The sequence below is a fragment of the Phyllobates terribilis genome, unplaced genomic scaffold (genome assembly GCF_046119375.1).
Source record: "Phyllobates terribilis strain yellow unplaced genomic scaffold, ASM4611937v1 Scaffold_259__1_contigs__length_2703414, whole genome shotgun sequence".
Lineage (NCBI taxonomy): Eukaryota > Metazoa > Chordata > Amphibia > Anura > Dendrobatidae > Phyllobates > Phyllobates terribilis.
The window spans coordinates 2,090,510-2,101,633 of record NW_027363019.1 but is presented as its reverse complement, the minus strand read 5'-3'; the positions used below and the strand labels follow the sequence as shown (position 1 = coordinate 2,101,633).

The window sequence follows — 11,124 nt, the reverse complement described above, 5'->3', positions numbered from 1 at the left end:
GATCGGTGGTGGCAGTATACCAGTATTTATGTGATATTGTGGTTTGAGGGTGGCTGGTCGGAGGTATATATACGTTCCTGGAAGGAACTGGTGGTATATATACATCCTGTCACATCAAGTGCCACAATAGTCTACATAAATTAGAGCAGCTGCGCCCGTGCTTATCCTCGGTCAACACCGTGTTTGACCAGCAGGATAAGGGGGCGCCAGAGGGCTGCAAGGTCTGACTAAGTGTTTTTTATGACAGTGGTAAAGGACATATTGATATTCATGCTATAGCAACTACATTTTGTCTGTTTGTTTCAAAATCATGTTATTATCACTCCTTGCATAACATACTTCTTTCCTTCTTTTCTCATGCTTTACATGGAACTTTCTCACACTAACTTTTTCTCACAAGAACATTTTGTCAGACACCCCGCTCCTGTTATCTAACTAGTCTAGGCCAGGATTGACCTTGTAAATTTCCATCGTGCTTCGAACTAACGATGATAATATGACCATATATGTGTTTCCGGAATAATTGCACTAACATTGGCTCAAGCCTGTAGTACTGTAGTATGGCTGTAGGTGATTGGCTATTGATATACTCAAAACAATATAAAATGCTAAGCAAAATAAACGGGATCAGAGATTCGTTGAATCCTCCCATACAGAGCACTGTCTCCGTCTGGTTCCCTGTTGGATTGCGCAATCAACATAATAATTTGACACTCACTTGGTCAACCGTGAAGGGCCATTGCCCTCCCTCAACATTGTCACTAACTTGTTCATTCCAGGCCTAGAAAACTTGGTGCCGTCCTTTAAAATTATGGAGGCCATACAAAATAATAGATGTAGTAGCTTTTGATGTGGGGTGTACTCATTTTTGCATCAACTAATTTGAGTAAAACTGAAGATTTTGTAATGAGAGTTATATTAATAACCTTACTTTCATGTTTTGATTACAAAAGAAATGTTCTATGAAACTTAGTGTTGGCAAACTTTTATGAATTGATCTTGTGTTCAGTGAGCTATTAAATAAAATCTTACTCATCAAAGGGGGTGTACTCATTTATTCTGAACAATGTTTATTAAACTTTATAAAACACAGTGAACATAATTACACTTTCTTTCCCGTAAGACTTCTCTCATGTTTTACAAGGTGTGATTTATATATAAAAGATTTCCCACATTCTCAACATGAATACGGCTTCTCTCCTGTGTGAATTCTTTGATGTTTGACAAGATCCAATTTATATATAAAACATTTCCCACATTCTGAACAAGAAAATGTTTTTTCTCCTGTATGAATTCTCTCATGTGCAGCAAGTTGATATTTATGTATAAAAGATTTCCCACATTCTGAACATGAATACGGCTTTTCTCCTGTATGAATTCTCTTATGAGCAGAAAGATTTGATTTACGCATAAAAAATTTCCCACATTCTGAACATGAATACGGCTGCTCTCCTGTGTGAATTTTCTCGTGTGTCACAAGTTTTGATTTCTCTGTAAAGCATTTCCCACATTCTGAACATGAATATGGCTGCTCTCCTGTGTGAATTTTCTGATGTCTAATAAGACTTCCTTTACCTGTGAAGGACTTTCCACATTCTGAACATGAATACGGCTTTTCTCCTGTGTGATTTCTCTGATGTATAACAAGATGTGATTTATCTAGAAAGCACTTTCTACATTGTAAACATGAAAAAGGTTTTTCTCCTGTGTGAATTCTTTGATGTGCAACAAGGTCTGATTTACTTCTACAACATTTCCCACATTCTGAACATGAAAATGGTTTCTCTCCTGTATGAATTCTCTGATGGTAAATAAGACTAAAGTTATTGGTGAACGACTTTCCACATTCTGAACATGAATACGGCTTTTCTCCTGTGTGAATTCTCTGATGTCTAACAAGTTGTGATTTATCTGGAAAGCACCTTCTACATAGTAAACATGAAAACGTTTTTTCCCCGGTGTGAATTCTTTGATGTTTAATCAGCTCTGATTTACTTCCAAAACATTTCCCACATTCCGAACATGAATATGGCTTCTCTCCTGTATGAATTCTCTGATGTGTAATAAGATCCCTTTTATGTTTGAAGGACTTCCCACATTCCGAACATGAAAATGGTTTTTCTCCCGTGTGAATTCTCTCATGTATAACAAATTGTGATTTATAGGTAAAGAATTTCCCACATTCTGAACAGGAGTATGGCTTTTTTCCTTTGTGCTTTCTTTGTGTTACAAAATCTGAGCTTTTTGTAAATTTCTTGTCACACTGAAATCTTGAATCCACTTTGTCCCCTGGACTTTTGGTAATAATGAGAGATTGCTCAGGAGATGATTCCTCATGATTAGGAGGATTATAAGAAAGTGAAGTGCTGTGAAGTCCAGGAGGTGCAGGAAGGGTGATGAGGTTTCCTCCATTAGAGTGCTTCATGAGATCTTTTTTACAATTTAGTGATGAACCGTTATTCTCACAAGGATTTCCTATCAGGATGAAAGATAAATTAGATGAGATTTTTTTTCTTCAACACAAAAGAGATTTCTGAATGTAGTTTCTGGATCTCACAATGAAGACCCTCGTCAGTGAAAGTACCGGGAATAAGGAGGACAACTACATGCCATAACATTAACACAATGACGGGTAAAGTAAATGACACTTATAATCTGGTGACATTGGCACAAGTCAGGGGTGGCAGAGATTAGACAGCAAATAGTTCTTTAAGTGGTAATTACTGATGACAGGTTCCCTTAATGTACCACCAGTGCCATTTCACTCTCTCAAGCTTCGTATCTTGGCCTTAGTATAGAAAAGTGTCCACGCAATTAAAGAAGTTGTCCACTACTATTAAAAATGCCGCCAATGTAATTAACCCGTTGAGAGAAGATTTTTTCTAATTACCTAGCTTTGTCTTTAATGGCTGTGAGCGGCGCTATCGCTGGCCACTCACCGGCATCACGCGACCCCCGGCTGCAGCCGGCTCTTGCTTCCCCTGATGTCACGTCAAGTGAAGCGTGACTCGTTGATGCGATCCCCGCGGTGGACGCCGGGCTGTGGGTGGGGTTACCCCGCCCGTCACACCCAGCGTCCACCGCGCACTTTCCCAATGAATGCAAGGTAATTGTGATTCACAAAATGTTATACAATTGAACGGTGAAGAAAAAAAAATTACATTTTTACCACTATAATGTTATTTTATCCCCAGATTTTACATTTTCACAAAGGAAAATGGGTAAAAATGACCACATAATTTGTTATATAATTTCAGCTGAACGGGGCAATACCCCATATGTGGCTGTACAGTACTGCTTAGCCACATGGTGAGACTCGGGGGGAGGAGCAATATTTGACTCTTGGAGAACAAACTTTAGTAGAACAGTTTGCAGACTCCATATACAGAGCCCCAAAGTGGCAGAAGAGCAGAATCCCCCCTCAAGTGACACCAGTTTGGAAATTACACCCCTATGGAAATGTATCTACAGGTGTAGTGATGAATTTGACTCCATGGGTGATTTCCAGAAACGAGCAGTAATGGATGTTGCGAAGTGAAAATGCAAATATTTCATTATAGTGGTCAGTACATTGTAGTGTCCGGTACATTGCAGTGCCCTTACGTTGCAGCACTCAGTACATGATTCCCAGCTAGTGCTTTCTGGAGAAATAAATTGTCTCTCCGCGCTACAGTAATGCCAAACATGTGGATGCTAACTGCACACTGTGGGGCTCAGGAGGAGGGAGCATTTGGATTTGGGAGCGCAGATGTCACTGGATTTCTTTAAGTGGGAGCCAAGTCACTTTTCCAGAGCCTTTGTGCTACCAGTGATATGGACACCCCCTATATTACTGTTTACAGATGATGAACCTGAGTGGGGTCTTGTTTTTTGTGGGTTGAGTAGAAGCTCTTAATGGTGGCATTTTGGGGTACAGAACATTTTGGATCATATTTATCCTGTGCTGTACGCTGAACACTTACAGTGGGTACGGGAAGTATTCAGACCCCTTTAAAACTTTTCACTCTTTGTTTCATTGCAGCCATTTGTTAAATTCTAAAAAGTTCATTTATTTTTCTCATTAAAGTACACTCTGCACCCCATCTTGACTGGAAAAAAGCAAAAATGCAGACAATTTTGCAAATGTATTAAAAAAGAAAAACCTAAATATCACATGGGCATAAGTATTCAGACCCTTCACTCAGACACTCATATTTAAGTCACATGCTGTCCATTTCCTTGTGATCCTCCTTGAGATGGTTCTACTCCTTCATTGGAGTCCAGCTGTGTTTAATTAAACTGACAGGACTTGATTTGGAAAGGCACACACCTGTCTATATAAGACCTCACAGCTCACAGTGCATGTCAGACCAAATGAGAATCATGAGCTCAAAGGAACTGCCCAAGGAGCTCAGAGACAGAATTGTGGCAAGGCACAGATCTGGCCAAGGTTACAAAAGAATTTCTGCACTATTGAATTGGAAGGTTCCTAAGAGCACAGTGGCCTCCATAATCTTTAAATGGAAGAAGTTTGGGACCACCAAAAGTCTTCCTAGACCTGGCCATCCAGCAAACTGAGCAATCGTGGGAGAAGAGCCTTGGTGAGAGAGGTAAAGAAGAACCCCAAGATCACTGTGGCTGAGCTCCAGCGATGCAGTAGGGAGATGGGAGAAAATTCCACAAAGTCAACTATCACTGCAGCCCTCCACCAGTCGGGCCTTTATGGCAGAGTGGCCCGACGGAAGCCTCTCCTCAGTGCAAGACATATGAAAGCCCGCATAGAGTTTGCTCACAACACATGAAGAACTCACAGACTATAAGAAATAAGATTCTCTGGTCTGATGAGACGAAGATAGAACTTTTTGGTGATAATTCTAAGCGGTATGTGTGGAGAAAACCAGGCACTGTTTATCACCTGCCTAATACAATCCCTACAGTGAAACATGATGGTGGCAGCATCATGCTATGGGGGTGTTTTTCAGCTGCAGGGACAGGATGACTGGTTGCAATTGAAGTAAACATGAATGCAGCCAAGTACAGAGATATCCTGGATGAAAACCTCTTCCAGAGTGCTCTGGACCTCAGACTTGGCCGAAGGTTCACCTTCCAACAAGACAATGACCCTAAGCACACAGCTAAAATGACAAAGGAGTGGCTTCAGAACAACTCTGTGACCATTCTTGACTGGCCCAGCCAGAGCCCTGACTTAAACCCAATTGAGCATCTCTGGAGAGTCTTGAAAATGTCTGTCCACCAACGTTCACCATCCAACCTGACGGAACTGGAGAGGATCTGCAAGGAAGAATGGCAGAGGATCCCTAAATCCAGGTGTGAACAACTTGTTGCATCATTCCCAAGAAGACTCATGGCTGTACTAGCTCAAAAGGTGATTCTACTCAATACTAAGCAAAGGGTCTGAATACTTATGACCATGTGATATTTCAGTTTTTCTTTTTTAATAGGTTTGCAAAAATGTCTACATTTCTGTTTTTTTCAGTCAAGATGGGGTGCAGAGTGGACTTTAATGAGAAAAAAAATGAACTTTTTAGAACTTACCGAATAGCTGCAATAAAACAAAGAGTGAAAAAATTAACGGGGTCTGAATACTTTCCGTACCCACTGTACATCGGGGTTTCCATCTAAATCTACAAAATACATGATTCAGATGACACCCCCGAGGGATCCATTCAGAATAATGAGGCAGCAGAGTTACACCGGACTCCGTCTACCCTCTGGTCGACTGCGCTTTTATGCACGCTGAAAAAGATGGACATCACTGGATCATAGGCCAGACGGCGTCCACAGCGCCTCATTATACGGAATCTTCCCCCGGGGTTCTGTCCGAATCGCAAGCTCAGTCATTTATATGGCAGCATGAGACTTGTGTAAGAATAATATGAAAATAAAAGATGGAAGTGATATTAAAAAACACAATTAGGAAAATTAAAAATGTGCTTATTAAATCATTAAGAAGAGGTGTGAAGGCGGCCCAGTTATTCATCGGTGCACAACCGGACTCTGTACAAGAGCAGCCGCGCCATCACCGGACGCTTCTGCTGTGATGTGGACGGCGGATAAAGCTTCACTGCACCGGGGACTTCATACAATATCACACACCGGTCATCGTCAGGCGCCGCTAATCATAGTCACATGCCAATCATCATCATCATACGCCAGTCATCATCATCACACACCGCTAATCATAGTCACATGCCAATCATCATCGTCATACGCCAGTCATCATCATCACACGCCGCTAATCATAGTCACATGCCAATCATCATCGTCATACGCCGCTAATCATAGTCACATGCCAATCATCATCATCATACGCCAGTCATCATCATCACACATCACTAATCATAGTCACATGCCAATCATCATCGTCATACGCCGCTAATCATAGTCACATGCCAATCATCATCGTCATACGCCAGTCATCATCATCACACACCGCTAATCATAGTCACATGCCAATCATCATCATCATACGCCAGTCATCATCATCACACGTCACTAATCATAGTCACATGCCAATCATCATCGTCATACGCCAGTCATCATCGTCACACGCCGCTAATCATAGTCACATGCCAATCATCATCATCATAAGCCAGTCATCATCATCACACGCCGCTAATCATAGTCACATGCCAATCATCATCATCATAAGCCAGTCATCATCATCACACGCCGCTAATCATAGTCACATGCCAATCATCATCGTCATACGCCAGTCATCATCGTCACACGCCACTAATCATAGTCACATGCCAATCATCATCGTCATACGCCAGTCATCATCATCACACGCCGCTAATCATAGTCACATGCCAATCATCATCGTCATACGCCAGTCATCATCATCACACGCCGCTAATCATAGTCACATGCCAATCATCATCATCATAAGCCAGTCATCATCATCACACGCCGCTAATCATAGTCACATGCCAATCATCATCGTCATACGCCAGTCATCATCGTCACACGCCACTAATCATAGTCACATGCCAATCATCATCGTCATACGCCAGTCATCATCATCACACGCCGCTAATCATAGTCACATGCCAATCATCATCGTCATACGCCAGTCATCATCATCATCACACGCCGGTCATCATCATCATCACACGCCGCTCATTATTACACACCTGTGGAAACATCTACAGGAATCTCCTCCTTCCCGTCACTCACACACGGCTGATCCCCCCTCGTCATCGCTTCTTCTTCTGTCTCGTCCTTCACTTTATTCTTAGTCGGATCTTCCTCCTGATATATCAGATGTAACAATCAGCACAATACAAGAAACCATCAAAATCTGTGACATCTATGACCTCGATCAGAAATGTCCCCCCATATACAGATCCGGTACAGGGCTCAGCACCGTCTACCTGATGATCCTCCGGGATGTTGTGATTCTCCTCTGGACAGTCCTGGGGATACAGAGGACGGAGACATCTCTCTGGTGGATTTCTTTCCATGAGTCCATCTGTAGGAAACACACAGTGACAGAATACAGTGACATGTAAAAGTTTGGGCACCAATGGTCAAAATTACTGTTATTGTGAACAGTTAAGTTGAAGATGAAATAATCTCTAAACGGCCTAAAGTTAAAGATGACATTTCCTTTGTATTTTAGGCAAAACAATAAATTATATATATTTTCATCTTTTACATTTAAAAAAAAATTCAATAAGGGAAAATGGGCAAATGCAAAAGTTTTGGCACCCGGCAAGGTTAGTAGCTAGTAGCGCCCCCTTTTGAAAGTATCACAGCTTGTAAATGCTTTTTGTCAATAGTCTTTAAATTTTTGTTTGAGGGATTTTCATTCATTCTTCTTTGGAGAATTCTTCCCGTTCTGTGAGATTCTTGGGTCGTCTTGCATCCTCTGCTATTTTGAGGTCTAGCCACAGATTTTCAATGATGTTCAAATCAGAGGACTATGAGGGTCATTGTAAAACCTTCAGCTTGCGCCTTTTGACGTGTGTTTAGTATCATTTATCATTTGCCATCCTCTTTTCACCTCCAGCTTTTTTGCAGATGGTGTTATGTTTGCATCAAGAATTTGCTGAAATTTCATGGAATCCATTCTTCCCTCTACCCGTTCCCTGTGCCATTGGCTGCAACACAACCCCAAAGCATGATTGATCCACCACCATGCTTAATGGTTGGCGAGATGTTCTTTTCCTAAAATTCTGTGTCCTTTTTTCTCCACTCAACTTTGATCATTGCTCTATTTTAACCTCATCGGTCCCCAAGACTTGTTTCCAAAACGCATCAGACCTTCTTAGATGTACAGTTATATGAAAAAGTTTGGGCACCCCTATTAATCTTAAGCTTAATGTTTTATAAAAATTGGTGTTTTTGCAACAGCTATTTCAGTTTGATATATGTAATAACTGTTGGACACAGTAATGTTTCTGCCTTGAAATGAGGTTTATTGTACTAACAGAAAATGTGCAATCTGCATTCAAACAAAATTTGACAGGTGCATAAGTATGGGCACCCTTATCATTTTCTTGTTTTAAATACTCCTACCTACTTTTTACTGACTTACTAAAGCACTTTTTTTGGTTTTGTAACCTCATTGAGCTTTGAACTTCATAGCCAGGTGTAGTGGCGACTTGCAAGTTGTTCTCCTGTTTGAATCTCCTCTGAAGAGTGGCATCATGGGCTCCTCAAAACAACTGTCAAATGATCTGAAAACAAAGATTATTCAACATAGTTGTTCAGGGGAAGGATACAAAAAGCTGTCTCAGAGATTTAACCTGTCAGTTTCCACTGTGAGGAACATAGTAAGGAAATGGAAGAACACAGGGACAGTTCTTGTTAAGGCCAGAAGTGGCAGGCCAAGAAAAACATCAGAAAGGCAGAGAAGAAGAATGGTGAGATCAGTCAAGGACAATCCTCAGACCACCTCCAGAGAGCTGCAGCATCAACTTGCTGCAGATGGTGTCACTGTGCATCGGTCAACTATACAACGCACTTTGCACAAGGAGAAGCTGTATGGGAGAGTGATGCGAAAGAAGCCGTTTCTGCAAGCACGCCACAAACAGAGTCGGCTGAGGTATGCAAAAGCACATTTGGAGAAGCCAATTTCTTTTTGGAAGAAGGTCCTGTGGACTGATGAAACCAAGATTGAGTTGTTTGGTCATACAAAAAGGCGTTATGCATGGCGGCAAAAAAACACAGCATTCCAAGAAAAACACTTGCTACCCACAGTAAAATTTGGTGGAGGTTCCATCATGCTTTGGGGCTGTGTGGCCAATGCCGGCACCGGGAATCTTGTTAAAGTTGAGGGACGCATGGATTCCACTCAGTATCAGCAGATTCTTGACAATAATGTTCAAGAATCAGTGACAAAGTTGAAGTTCCGCAGGGGATGGATCTTTCAGCAAGACAATGATCCAAAACACCGCTCCAAATCTACTCAGGCATTCATGCAGAGGAACAATTACAATGTTCTGGAATGGCCATCCCAGTCCCCAGACCTGAATATCATTGAACATCTGTGGGATCATTTGAAGAGGGCTGTCCATGCTCGGCGACCATCAAACTTAACTGAACTGGAATTGTTTTGTAAAGAGGAAAGGTCAAAAATACCTTCATCCAGGATCCAGGAACTCATTAAAAGCTACAGGAAGCGACTAGAGGCTGTTATTTTTGCAAAAGGAGGATCTACTAAATATTAATGTCACTTTTCTGGTGAGGTGCCCATACTTATGCACCTGTCAAATTTTGTTTGAATGCAGATTGCACATTTTCTGTTAGTACAATAAACCTCATTTCAAGGCAGAAACATTACTGTGTCCAACAGTTATTACATATATCAAACTGAAATAGCTGTTGCAAAAACACCAATTTTTATAAAACATTAAGCTTAAGATTAATAGGGGTACCCAAACTTTTTCATATAACTGTACTTTTGCATACTTCTGACGCTGAATTTCATGTTGAGGTCGCAGGAGAGGTTTTCTTCTGATGACTCTTCCATGAAGGCCATATTTTTGCAGGTGTCTCTGAAGAGTACAACAATGTACCACAACTCCAGAGTCTGCTAAATCTTTCTGAAGGTCTTTTGCAGTCAGGCGGGGGTTCTGATTTGCCTCTCTAGCAATCCTACTGAAAATTTGCTTGGTCTTCCAGACCTTATCTTGACCTGTTTCTGTTAACTGCCATTTCTTTATTACATTTTGAACCGAGGAAAGGGCAACTTGAAAACGCTTTGCTCATAGCCTTCTCCTGCTTTGTGGGCCTCCACCATTTTCAGAGTGCTAGACAGGGGATTAGAAGAAGCCATGGCTGCTGTTTATTTGGCACATTGTTAGAGTAGGCTGGGTTTTTATAACACTGGCCTTTCCTAACGATGATAGTGAACGAGCCCTTACCCTAACAAGCTAAGTAAGGTCTGAATCATTGGTCAAAGTTATCTGAGCACACAAATGTTCAAGCGTAATACAAAGGAAATGTGTCATCTTTAACTTTAGGTCTTTTAGAGATCATTTCATCTTCAACTTGCTTAACTGGTCACAATAACAGTAATTTTGACCAGGGGTGCCCAAACTTTTACATGCCACTGTAGATTGTATCATGTGATCATGAGATGATGGGAGTAGTAGTAGATGGCCACAGAACCGACATGACAGTCTCCCCTCCTCACCCTGCTGATCGGCCCATATAGCGGTCGCCTCTTGTGCTCCATGTATAACCTCAACCTTAATATCAATCAGATCTGCATCCTAAAAAGAAAAAATGTAAGATGAGCTCAGGTCCAATCACTTCATGGTCAGATGTTGTGGGGAGTTCAGTGTCATCTACCTGATGACTCTCCGGGATGTTGTGATTCTCCTCTGGACAGTCCTGGGGATACAGAGGACGGGGACATCTCTCTGGTGGATTTCTCCTCCTGGATCCATCTGTGGAGACACAGAGACTGAATACATGACCTGCCGTGTATCTGTCTATATATGAGACTCGTCTCTCAGAACCGGTAATTCTATGTTTATGTATCAGGGAATAAATTACATTGTTGTGCTCCTCACCCCCGATACCAAGGACCCAGCACATTGTGGGCCTCAAGTATGAAGTGATAATCAGCAAGGCCAAAGCCTAATGCTCTCTGCTCTGCACTCGGAGGAT

General features: G+C 41.6%; 1 protein-coding gene across 1 annotated transcript; it reads right to left on the bottom strand.

Annotated features, from left to right (window-relative positions):
* Positions 1 to 1,046: 1,046 nt before the first annotated feature.
* LOC141219274 (uncharacterized) lies at positions 1,047 to 2,431 on the bottom strand. The gene has a single exon (XM_073666049.1). The coding sequence runs from the start codon at positions 2,423 to 2,425 to the stop codon at positions 1,178 to 1,180; it is 1,248 nt and encodes a 415-aa protein (XP_073522150.1). The 5' UTR covers positions 2,426 to 2,431; the 3' UTR covers positions 1,047 to 1,177.
* Positions 2,432 to 11,124: the final 8,693 nt, after the last annotated feature.